This window comes from Callospermophilus lateralis, chromosome 1 (assembly GCF_048772815.1).
Source record: "Callospermophilus lateralis isolate mCalLat2 chromosome 1, mCalLat2.hap1, whole genome shotgun sequence".
Taxonomy (NCBI): Eukaryota; Metazoa; Chordata; class Mammalia; order Rodentia; family Sciuridae; genus Callospermophilus; species Callospermophilus lateralis.
The window spans coordinates 156,063,876-156,077,156 of NC_135305.1; the positions used below are offsets into that span (position 1 = coordinate 156,063,876).

Genomic DNA, 13,281 nt, shown 5'->3' on the forward strand with positions numbered 1-13,281 from the left:
TTACTTTTATTCTATTGATCATTCAAAGTCAGGTTTTAATTGGATTTCAGAGACTGACAGCAATGACTTACATTTTGTTGTTTACTCTCTATTTCTAGTATTCATATTTACTAACAAGCCAGCTGGAATCTCAGCGAATCTATTGGGAAAACAAGATAGTGCGGATAGAGAAGGACACAGCAGAGGAAGTAAGTCTGTCTCGTTTGGTGACTGCTGAAGTGCCATCTGGCAGGGCAGTCTTATGGTGGGTGGGAAGCAGAGGGCAGGGGGAAAGGAGTTGTTAGAATCTTCCTTCTGAGTCTGATAAATGGTAGAGAACAGTTTTGCCTCTAAAAAGAAACCTTGGGGGTGCTGAGGCTGAGCTCAGTGGCAGAGCACTTGCCTAGTATGTGTCAGGCACTGGGTTCAATCCTTAGCACCACATAAAAATGAAACAAAACAAAGGCATGCTGTCCATCTACAACTACAAAAAAAAAAAGAAAAGAAAAGAAAGAAACCTTGTGCTTAAAGGATTGTAATTTTCAAGCAGTTTATGCAGTTCTGTTACAAACATAAGGTATGTATATGAGGGCTTGTAATTTGAGTCAGCCAGTTGGTTTGTCAACTTGGGAACAGCTGTCTTTGAGAGCAGCTTTGAACTTCTGAGGCTACAAGATGGTATTAAGCTCTTCTAAATTAAAGGAAATAAAATTGGGCAGAGATGTTAAAGAGTTTCAGGGGTCATCCTGGCAGGATATTGGGCTGGGTCAGTGGTTTCCAGATTTTAACAAAATAAAGATGCCATCCAAACCAGGCATGCTGGCACACACCCAGCTACTTGGGAGACTGAGGCAGAAGGATTGTACATTTGAGGCCTGCATTGGCAGCTTAGCAAGATCTATCTCAAAATAAACAAAAAAGACCAGTCTTGGGCTGAGGTTGTGGCTCAGTGGTAGAGCGCTTGCCTAGCATGTGTGAGGCACTGGGTTTGATTCTTGGCACCACATATAAGTTAATAAATAAATAAAGGTCTGTCAGCAACTGAAAAAAAAAAAAGACCAGGCGTGTAGCTCAGAGCTTGCCTACCATGTGTGAAGCCCTGAATTCAAACTCCACTACTGCAAAAACAAAAATCAAAAAAGATGCCATTCAGCTCAAGCCTGTAGTCTCAGCTACTTGGGAGACTGAGAAAAGAGGGTCACATGAGGCCAGACTAGGCAACATAGAAGGATCCCATGTCAAAAAGCAATTAATGGGCTGGGGATGTGGCAGTAGCGAGCTCGCCTGGCATGCCTGCAGCCTGGGTTCAATCCTCAGCACCACATACAAATAAAGATATTGTGTCTGCCGAGAAACTAAAAAATAAATTTAAAAAAAATTTTTTTTAAATTCATTAAGTATAATTGTTTTTTTAAAAAAAAGCAATTAATTTTTTAAAAAATATGCCATTCAGTTATTTCATGATGTGAAAGAGAAAAGTGGTGTGGTTTGGGTGAAAAGCTGGGTAGAGGACTCAGACCCCTCCCGGCTTGATTTTCCCTCTATTTCTAGCATGTACAAAGAATCCTGAGAGTTTCAAATGAGGTAATTTGAAGAACCATGAGAGTTTCTATATAATTAGGGCTCTAGGAACCATTCTCTGGACTTAGGGACAGGGTCTGTAATTCAGTATATCCCTTTGTATTAAATAAAGACCTTTGACATTTTTCTTTTTTCTTTTTCTTTTGTGGTGCTTGGGATGGAACCCAGGACCTTGTGCATGTGAGTCATGCACTTTACCAACTGAGCTATATCCCCAACCCAAGACTTTTTTTGACATTTCTAATGATTACTTAGTGACTTGGTGAGTCACCACCCTTACCTGGGCCTCCAGAGCCAGGCCTGGAGCCCATGTCTTTGGTGGCTAGGATTGCAGACCCGTGGCCAGGGTCTAAGCTCTTGTTATGCTAGGCCCGTGGGCCCCACTTTCTGGGTCTGCCTATAAATGAGAGAAATAGGGTTCTTTTAGAATAATAATAATAATGCTTAACACCAACTTTAAAATGATCTAAAGTTATTGTCAAAATTCTTACAAGAACCTTCCAGTCAGTGCAAGTGCCTTTCCAGAGGCACTTGAGGTCACTCGACTTTGTAATTCTGAATAGGGCTTGATTGAAGCACGCGTGGGAGTGGAGGCAGAGCCCTTGGTGTCACATTATGGACTCACAGGGAGGCATGTTGGCAGTGCTTCTGCAGCCTCACTAATGGGGTTTTCTATGGGATGCAGCAGCGTGACCACCTCAAATCTTTCATGCAGACCTTTGAGAACTCAGCTCAGGAATCTCTCTGCCCTTTGAGATTCTTCAGGATTGACTTCATTTTCTAAAACATGTCAGTGAAAGCAGGTTGGGGCAGGGAGAGGAAGCACTGAAACTTGCTTAAATTTACTTTTAGGTAAACAGAGGCCAGGGCAACTCCAAGTCAAAGTACACAGGGCTTGAAGGATACTTTTGTTTTCTGATAACAAATGTCATTTATCCATAAGTTCATGGCTAATACAAGCCTATTGTCCTGCCACTGTCCTTTATTTAGCCATTCTTCTATCCATTAGCACCCTCAGCATTAGAGAATGTAGTGAGAACAGTGACCTGGACTCTGGGCTACACTGACAGATTCTTGTTTGGGAGGCTCATAAAATGTTCATGTTGCCAGGTGTAGTTGTGCACACTTATCATCCCAGCTACTTGGGAAGCTGAGGCAGGAGGATTGGAAGTTCCAGGCCAGACTAGGCAACTTAGTGAGACCCTATCTCCAAACAACAACAACAAATGGCTGGGAATGTATCTCAGTGGCAGAGTCTGAATTCAATCCCCAGTGCTACAAAGAAAAAAAAAAATCCATGTCAAGAAGGGAGTGATCGAGGTTGAAATTCATCATGGATTTTAGTCGTAAGTATTGTTTCTTGCTGGCCATGGTGGTGCACACCTATAATCCCAGCAGCTTTGAGAGGCTGAAACAGGAGGATTGCAAATTCAAAGCCAGCCTCAGCAACTTAGTGAGGCACTTAGTAATTCAGTGAGGCCCTTTATAAAATATAAAAAAGGGCTGAGGATGTAGCTCAGTGGTTAAGCAACCTGGGTTCAATCCTCAGTACCAAAAAAATAAATAAGTAAATAAATTCTGTTTCTTCCCTAGTGCCTGAGGCAGTGCCATTACTATAGCATGTGAGCCGAATCTAGAAAATAAAGCTTATATCCACTTGAAGGTTCTTAGTTTTCAAGGGGTCACATTATGGACTCACAGGAAGGACTCACATATGAAAAACACAATAGTGAGCAGTACAGGCAAATTCCCTAAAGATGACTCTTTTTTGTTTGAACCTCTAGCTCCATTTAAATCAGTATTTTTCCAGTTGTGGATTCTGAAATGAATATAGTGGATCACAGCTGGCATTTTTATTGCATAGAATATGGTAGATATAAAGTGTTTAGAGTATATCACATTATTTGGTGAAACTCGTTTTTGTTTCATGTCTATATCTATTCACTGTTTCTTACTGTGGTCTAGCGCTTGGAAATGGTTTAAAGGCACTAACAAACCTTTGGAACATCCATCTTTAGCAACATTAAAAGCCTCTTCAGAGTTATCTTTTTTTTTCCCCCCTTGGCACTGAGGAATGAATCCTGGGGTGCTTTAACATTGATTTTCATCCCCAATTCTTTTTATTTATTATTATTATTTCTTGAGATAGGGACTCACTAAATTGTGAGTGGATTAGGGCCTCACTAAATTGCTGAGGCTGGCCTTGAACTTGTGATTCTTCTGCCTCAGCCCCCCAAGTCACTAGAATTACAGGGATTACAGGAGTGTACCACTGCAGCCAGCTAGATTTACCTCATTTTTCATCTTGATTTAAATGTGTTTGGCTTAAGCATTTTCTCTGACCAAAACATACAGTTTGATTCCTTTCTATAGTAATTTTTGTCCTTTCCAACTTCACTGAAGAGTGAGTTTAGGAGTAAATGGGAAAACAATGTAATAGTTTCTGATTTCAACATAACATTGAAGAGCAAATTAATACCAAAATAAAATTAGGGCAATTTTAAAGCTATTTTTATTTTTTTAAAAATATTTTTTAGTTATACATGAACACAGTATCTTTATTTATTTTTTTTTATTTACTTTTATGTGGTGCTGAGGATCGAACCCAGTGCCTCACACATGGGAGGCAAGCACTCTACTGCTGAGCCACACCCCAGCCGCCCCTTCCGTATTCTTTTTTTTTTAACAATCAACTGAGAGTCTTTATTTTTATTTATTTATTTTTAGAGAGAGAGAGAGAGAATTTTTTTTTAATATTTATTTTTCAGTTCTCGGCGGGCACAACATCTTTGGTTTTTTTTTTTTTTTTTTTTTTTTAATATTTATTTATTTATTTGGTGGACACAACATCTTTGTTTGTATGTGGTGCTGAGGATCGAACCCGGGCCGCACGCATGCCAGGCGAGCGCGCTACCGCTTGAGCCACATCCCCAGCCCCAACATCTTTGTTTGTATGTGGTGCTGAGGATTGAACCTGGGCCGCACGCATGCTAGATGAGCGCGCTGCCGCTTGAGCCACATCCCCAGCCCTGTTCCATATTCTTTTAAATTAAAGAAATTGGCTATAAAGTTAATTGCTACAAAACAATTATTTTTTTAAAAGGGCAATGCTATTAGAGACCAACTAGGCTTATGAAAATGTTTAGAAAGAGAGCATATGCAGAAGCATATGCCTGTAATCCCCTTAACTCTAGAAGCTGAGGCAGGAGGATTGAGTGTTCAAGGGCAGCCTCTGTCTGCAACTTAGTGAGTCCCTACTTAACTAGTAGGACCCTGTCTCAAAATAAAAAATAAAAAGGGTTGGGGAGAGAAGGGGTTGTGGCTCAGTGGTAGAGAGAGCACTTGCCTAGCACATGTGAGGCACTAGGTTTGATTCTCAGCACCACATATAAATAAATAAAGGTCCATTGACGACTTTAAAAATATATATATATTTGTATGTAAAGGGTTGGGGATGTGACTCACTGGTTAACTTCCATGAGAGGTTCAATCCCCAGTACCAAAAAAAGGAAAAAAGAAAGAAAGGTTGATTTCTCCTGCATGATCAATCTCACATGCATCATAACGCAGGGTCTGCTAAGGATTCAGATATGGCGCAGAGGTCATGTCTTCTCTGCAGTACAACTTTGGCCTCTAGTGTACAGAAAGAGTTTTAGAACTTGGCTTTGGATCAGGCTTGGTCATAGACTGGATTCACCACCATCAAGCTAAGTGACCTTGGGCATATTGCCTCATCTTTCTCTGAGCCTTAGTATCTGTCAAAGGTACCTTATCTATGGCATTGGTTTGTTGTGAACAATAAATGAGATACTACCTATGGAACACATAGCCAGTGCCTTGACCACATTTAAGGGGGATAATTGGTCCTTAAAAAGCATTGTTGGGGGGGATTGGGGCTGTTGCTCAGTGGTACAGTTTTTGCCTAGCATGTATAAGGCACTGGGTTCAATCCTGAACACCAAATGTCTGTTTATATACAATAAATAAATCAAAGAATTTCAAATCTCGGTCACTTTCAGATCTTATTATTACCTCATGGTCCACTCAGCCTCTCCTTTCCCCTTCCCACCTATTCTTTTCCCAGTGTCCTTCAACAGTGGAGTTGAGGCAGTTTCTAGGTCTGTTGGCCTTTACGCTGAGCCAGTCTAGTTGGTCTCCAGTACACTCTTAGCTAGGATTACTGCTATCTAATACACCAAAATTTTTAAATTCTCTTTTAAAAATAAAACTATGTCATATGACTTAGTTCTCTAAACATATATTGTCTTTATAAATACCCTCTCAAACATGGACTTTGTGTTTCATAGAGCTTCCTGGTATGTGAGAAAAGTAATAGTTTGGGGCCGGGGGTGGAGATAAGACCAAACAATTAGAACCAGGGGATTATTATAACTTTTGAAACGTAAGCACAGGAGGGAAAAATAATGGGGAGTGATTAATAATGGGAGGCCTACTCTGCCCTCTGGTGAACCAACTCCTACTCTAGGGCCTGAAACTTGCTGGTCACCTTCTAACAGTTTCACGACATTTAGCAACTTCTGATCCCTTCTTCATTAGTGTTGAGGAACAGTAAGCAAAAAAAGAATTTCTCACAATTTTCATTCTTGTTACAGAAATGCTTTCTATATATACATATGGATATATTTATCTTTTTTTTTAAGTTGTTGACAGACCTTTATTTTATTTGTTTATAAGCATTGCTAAGAATCAAACCCTGTGCTTCACATGCTAGGCAAGTGCTCTACCACTGAGCTACAACCCTAGCTCCCAGATATGCTTTCAAATGATTACCTCACCTTTTCTAGATTTGGTGTGTCAAAATCATACACTGATAATTGGGGAAAATTGTGGCAGTAGTCCAAGGACCACACAATTTAGCATGATCCCTCTTTGCTCTTTCAGATTAACAACATGAAGACCAAATTTAAAGAAACGATTGAGAAGTGTGATAATCTGGAGCACAGACTCAATGATCTCCTGAAAGAAAAGCAGTCTGTGGAAAGGAAGTAGGTATAGTTGGTCTGTTATTCAAATTAGCCACTTTATGGTAACATGCCCTGTCAACAGATGATTCCCTTCATTCTTTTGGGAGCACCTTCATTTTCAAATGTGTACATCACCAGGTTTTCAAGAGTTTTCCTATAAGTGGAGCAAATTTACTGTGACTCCTTATTTACTAAAAAATGCATTGTTTCACCTGAGGTGGATGGCCCCCTGCCATCTGCATCTTGCAGCGTGGCAGATGGCTTTCATTTTTGTTGGTAGGAAGGAGTTTCCTTGGTTCAGGGCCTGCAGCTGCTATGAACCATGGTTGATAAAACTGGAAGTTAGGAAGGAGTCTATATCTAAGCCAGAGATGTCGTTGGCTTTAGCCAAAGAGGTTGAAAATAGAGCAAGGAGCCAAATGACTAGTGTGGCCACTCTCATTTAAGAAGATAGTTGTTACTGATTAAAATTATCTTTCTGATTTAGGTTATATTCACTTTGGAAGTGAATGGATTTTTTGTGTTCATACAAATAGATAAAACATACATTTAAGGGGGATAATTGGTCCTTAAAAAGTATTATTTGGGCCTGGGATTGTGGCTCAGCGGTAGAGCACTTGCCTAGCACGGGTTGGACTCGAATTTGATCCTCAGCACCACATAAAAATAAAGGCATTGTGTTGTGTCCATCTACACCAAAAAAATAAATGTTAAAAAAAAAAAAAAAGTATTGTTTGGGGGTTTGGGGCTGTTGCTCAGTGGTACTGTTCTTGCCTAGCATGTGTAAGGCACTGGGTTCAATCCTCAATACCAAATGTCTGATTATATAAGATAGATAGATGGATAGATAGATAGTTAGTTTGGGAAGCTGGGGATATAGCTCAGCAATAGAGCACTTGCCTAGCATGCACAAGGTCCTAGATTCAATCCCTAGTACCATAGGGAGAAAAAGTATTTTTTTTCTTTAACATTATTTTGGAATAATTTTAGAATAATAGAAAGACTGCAAATATAGTAGCATCAAGATTTCCTAATACTCTTCACCCATTTTCTTCTACTGTTAAAAAACATTTTCTAATAGTTTCTTCTTGTTGTAGAAAAATTTATATGGAACACAGGATGTGCCATTTTAACATTTCTAAGTATAAATTCAGTAGCACTAGGTGTACTTTCAATGTTGCAAAGCCACTACCATCCCTATGCTTCCAGAATTTTTCATTACCCCAAACAGAAACTCTCTCACCAAATTTTTTAAACCCCTATAAAAACAACACTGCAATATTAATAGAAATTTTTAAATATTCTTCCACTTTCAATATCCTAACAAATTGAGCTGAGTTAAAAGAATTAGTTAAAACTAGATGCTCTTTTCACTTCCTGGATCCTAGTAAGTGGTAACTTGTTTGTTTGTATTTGTTTTTTAATAGTGGAGATTAAACCCAAGGGCACTTTACCACTTAGCTACATCCCCAGACATTTTTATTTTTTATTTCAAGACAGGGTCTCTACATTGCTTACAGTCTTGCTAAATTGCTGAGGCCAGCTTTGAACCTGCAATCCTTGTGCCTCAGCCTCCCAAGCCACTGGGATAATAGGGGTTTGCCACCATGCCTGGCACATTATCTTTTTTCTATAAAAACAGTACTGCAGATATTCTCTTTGGTGAAATATTCTTTTTTGGAAACATTTCATACTAGCATATTTAGATCTATTCTGATCATTGTTAACAGTTGCATGATTTACATTGTATGGATACACTATAATAATTTTAACCAGTTCCCTATTGATAGAGTTGTCCAGGCTGGCCTCAAATTTAATGATCTTCCTGCCTCAGCCTCCCAAGTTGCTGAAATTAGAGGTAAGCACTACTGTGCTCGGCTGTAACTTTCTGTTGTTGTTTTTTGGTACCAGAGATTAAACTCAGGGACACTCGAACACCGAGCCACATCCCCAGCCCTGTTTTGTATTTTATTTAGAGACAGGGTCTCACTGAGTTGCTTAGTGCCTCCCTTTTGCTGAGGCTGGCTTTGAACTCTCGATTCTCCTGTTTTAGCCTCCTGAGCCACTGGGATTATTGGTGTGGGCCCCTGGCATTACAGGCATGGGCCACTGCATTCGGCTTTTTTTTTTTTTTTTTTTTTAAGAGAATTGACTTCCAAAAAGTCTATACCAATTTACACTCCAGTGTCAACATGTTGGTGTGCTTTTTTTTTGTAAATTTTTTTTTTTTTTTTGAGAGAGGAGAGAGAGAGAGAGAGAGAGAGAGAGAGAGAGAGAGAGAGAGAATGAATTTTTTGATTTTTTTTTTTTTTTTTAGTTATCGGCGGACACAACATCTTTGTTTGTATGTGGTGCTGAGAATCGAACCCGGGCCGAACGCATGCCAGGCGAGCGCGCTACCACTTGAGCCACATCCCCAGCCCCTGTAAATTTTTTAATTTGTTCTAATTAGCTATGCGTGGCAGTAGAATGCATTTTGACATACTGTACACAAATGTAGCACAACTTCTCGTTCCTCTGGCTGTATGTGGTGCAGAGTCACACCAGTAGTGTAATCATACATGTATATAGGATAATAATGTCTCTCATTCTACCTTCCTTCCCATCCCCACTACCCCAGCACTCCCCTCATTCCCCTCTGCACAATCCAAAGTTCCTTCATTCTTCCATAACCACCCACCCCCCACTACAAATCAGCATCCACTTATCAGAGAAAACATTCAGCCTTTGGTTTTTTGGGATTCCTTACTTCACTTGGCATGATATTCTCTATTTCCATCCATTTACCTGCAAATGTCATAATTTCATTGTTCTTTAAGGCTGAGTAATAGTCCATTATATATGTGCACCACATTTTCTTTATCCATTCATCGGTAGGTGTGCCTCTTTTCCAGTGAGCTCTTTAGCACTCTGAAACATAAAAATGGTATCTCAAATGGTGTTTTCATTTGTAATTCTTTACTTATGAGTAAGATTGGGCATTAAGAATAGGGAATTCCCATTTCTGGAAAACCCTTTGGTTAGAATAAGCATCTTTTTTTCTCCTCCAGAAATGCAGTGAGGTCAGAGCAATTGACTCTCCAAGAATGTCACTTTTCCTCACAACTTCTTTATTATAGCTATTCTCTTTGAGGCATCCATTTAACTATGGACTGACAGAAGCATTTTTACCATGAGTCACACAAGTTTCTGCTACTGAAAAATTTCAGATGCTTAAAAATTGGCTGGAAGCTACACCTGGGTTAACAAGAGCAAAATTCTTTCTTTGCCTAGCTGATTACAGTGGCAGCAAACCAGTCTCCCTCAGCAGAGGAGGGAGGGGGAGACTGCTCTAAAATGGATTCTGAGGTCGTGGCCTGCTGTTCAATCCCAGAGTAAAAAGGCGACTGTGTCAGCAAATGAAAAGATGTGCTTTTGTCTTTGTTTTGCAAAAGGTGCACTCAGCTAAACACGAAAGTGGCCAAACTCACAACTGAGCTCCAGGAGGAGCAGGAAATGAATAAGTGTTTGCGGGCCAACCAGGTCCTCCTGCAGAACAAGCTAAAGGAGGAGGAAAGGTTGTTGAAGGAGACCTGTGACCAAAAAGACCTTCAGATCACCGAGATCCAGGAGCAGCTGCGTGATGTCATGTTCTACCTTGAGACTCAGCAGCAGATCAGCCATCTACCTGCTGAGACCCGGCAGGAAATACAGGAAGGACAGATCAACATTGCCATGGCCTCCACCTCCAGCCCCTCCTCTTCAGGGGGCAGTGGGAAGCTGCCCTCCAGGAAGGGTCGAAGCAAGAGGGGCAAGTGATCTTCAGAAAAACAACATCCCTGAGACTGTTCTCCCTGGCACTGAAGGGTGTGCTGGGACCTTTGGCTAAATGGGAGGGTGGGCCCTAATAAGTACAAGTAAGGATCAAGCCACAGTCGTTTGGATCTTTCATTTGCTAGTGTGGCATAGTGAATGTAGAGGGTGCTGAGAGAGCAGATGCACCTGAACAGTGTTTTCAAAGGTGGGTAAGAGTTCACTAACCTCAGACATTCTAATGACCATTTTGCCTTCCTGCTTGGTAGATGCCCCAACTCTGCTGTGCATTTTTCTGTTGTATTTATTGAGTTGGAGTATTTGATGTTTAGCTGTAGGGTAGTTTTAAGATGTGAAGTTTTTTCATAACCTCAAAGGTAATGTTACCTAGCGCTAAACCTCCCAGAGCTGATAGCAGCTGCTTTAAAGGCAGGCTCCCATTGGCTACTGAGGAGCTAGGAAAATTCCCTAGCTCCAGCCTCATATCATTGCCATCCCTCCCTTCCTCTGGGGAATTGAAGAATTGTTTGAATGTTATATGAAGATGGGCTGGGTTGTAAGCCAGGCAGTGGCTTGTCACCAGCAGCCATCTCTTCTTGCCCTACAGCTAGCCAGGAAAAACAACCCAGGACAGATTGAGTAGACATAGTGTAGGAAAAATGGTGGCAGTTCCACTTAGTTTATTTCTGGTGACTCCACACATCATTATGCACCTCAAATAAGAAAGAGGCTTAATGAGTATTCAAGATCTAAATCTCAGAGTGGTTTCCTAGTATCTAGCAAGAATAAGAGAGGAGATTTATCATCCATGTGAAAACATAGAATGAGGCCTCTGACTAGCTAATTGTGTATTTTGCTGGGATCAGTTTTTTCTGAATGTTTACAAAAGATCCGAATTCATGTTCAGGTTGCAGCTAGAGGGAGCTTGGGCAGATTTTCAATTATGCTTTCAAGATATAACCAAAGGCTGTTACTAAATCCTAAAATTTGAATTTCAACAGAGCCCCCTTTAAAAGTCATGTAATGCTTGTTATGGACTGAAGAGGGGTTGTGTACTTTCTCTAGAACCAGAAACAAGATAATTCGTGACATGCCATAATTGAGTGAAGCTGAAGCGAGACCCGTGTTGGAATTTAGCTTCTAGAAGAGGGAGCTGGACATGTTAACAAGGCATATTGTTAAATGATGGGTTTTGTTTCCTGCTTTATAATTAGCCAAAGGTTTTAAATTGTCACATTGCATAATTATTTTTTAGGCTGTGATTGGGCCTCATCCCCTTTGACTTAAATGGTCCTAGGTGTTGTTAATACATCAGCTGTGTTGCTAATCACCATCCATTTTGGGGGATATGCTGCAGCATTCCCTCTTCCCCCCTCCACCAAAAAAAAAAAAAAAACCCTTAACTGTAACTTTGCAAAATGAATGTACTTAGTCAAACATTCTTAATTTTTACTTAGGGCAGACCAATGCTAATGCTATAAGTCCTTCTTGGACTTTAATTAATATACAGATATCTTAAAGCAAGAGTGGGAATGTAAAGCATAACCTAATTGTCTTTCCTATAGAGATTCTATTTTATTTAAAATCTATTTTTACACTAGTTAGAATCCTGCTGTTTTGGCCAAGTACTTGTCTTGCATGTCTGACCTTGCAGAAGCTGGGGTGGATTGTAGCATACTAATTAAGAAGTAGTTTACAAAGCTTGCTCCTCATTTCATTATGATCGCCTCCATCACGCGGCCCAGCTTCCAGCTGGGAGAGCTGCGGGTTTTCAGCACAGGTGGGACAAATGTTCTGGAAGGCTGTGCCCAGAGGAATGAGCAAACAGGCAAAGGTCCCCAAACTACTTGAAGGTTTAAAAGAAATGTTCCAGGGTGGGGGGGAATCTTATCAAGATATGTACAGAAAATGTTATTTTAAAAGAAGGTTGAAGAGTTATGACAATTAGATAAGACAGGAGCTGTTAGTGTTCTCTTCAGGGTAGAAATGAACGACTTAATTTACCCATACTACCTTGAACAGTGAAATTGCATTAAAATAACCAAACTTTGAAATTATTATGCTGTGTGAAGTTTGTGTCTCTGACATTTGCTTAGGAGCACATATCTAATCAAGAAAGTCAATGGCCTGGATTTAGAGATAAGCATAAAAATCAACTCTGACAGGATAGTGAGCAGCTGGATTATCCATCTTTTCAGCCTCTTTCCTATAGCTCCCCAAACCAACAAAAAGTAGGAGGAACCTAAGCTGGCATGGTAACATGCACCTGTCATCCCAGCTACTCAGAATGCTAAAGCAGGAGGATCACAAGTTTGAAGCCAGCCTGGGCAATTTAATGAGACTCTAATAAGGGCTTGAGTTGTAGCTCAGTGGTAAAGCACCTCTGTGTTCAATCTCCAGTACCTGAAAAAAAGAAAAGAATAAAAAAGCCAAACCAAATATAGATTAGGGGAAATTATCTGAATTTGAAGGCTTGAAGTAGGGGAAGACCCAGACACATAACTCTTTTGTAAACAAAAAGAAATTGATTTTTTAACCTGAGACTTTTACAGGCCTTAAAGCTGAGATTTTTTTTTTTTTTTTTTTAAACACTCACAAATGTGACTCTTTAGGACACTGGGTAATATAAAGCACTTGAAGCAACTACAACTTCCAAGCAAAGCTGCTGTCAATCAAAGGGCTGAGAAACTTAGGTAGACAGTCAGCCAGGAGTGTGAGAACTGGAAAATCATGAAGGAGCAACCTTCCATCATTGTTTGGAATCCTCTTCTGGTGCAGTTAGTAGGCACACTCTCAAGTACTATATATGATTTGGCCATGATACGTGGTGCCATGTTGCTTAGGCTGGTGGCGTATTTTGCTAGTGTGATGAAGTCTATAGGCTTATATAAAAAAGGAAAGAGTCATTTCACATTTGGAGAAAACCATTTTATTTTCTCTGGGA

The 13,281-nt window shown here is 40.2% G+C and overlaps 1 protein-coding gene across 3 annotated transcripts in view; it reads left to right on the forward strand.

Annotated features, from left to right (window-relative positions):
- Brap (BRCA1 associated protein) overlaps positions 1-12,395 on the forward strand; it is a 33,533-nt gene extending 21,138 nt beyond the window's left edge. For 2 of the 3 annotated variants that reach the window (XM_076853363.2, XM_076853300.2), the window contains 3 exons: positions 99-188; positions 6,463-6,566; positions 9,980-12,395. In XM_076853363.2, coding sequence (XP_076709478.1) covers positions 99-188; positions 6,463-6,566; positions 9,980-10,343 — 558 coding nt within the window. In that variant the 3' untranslated portion in view covers positions 10,344-12,395. The remainder of the gene's footprint in view (positions 1-98; positions 189-6,462; positions 6,567-9,979) is intronic. The other variant, XM_076853224.2, reaches the window with a different exon arrangement.
- The last annotated feature ends 886 nt before the right edge of the window (positions 12,396-13,281 follow it).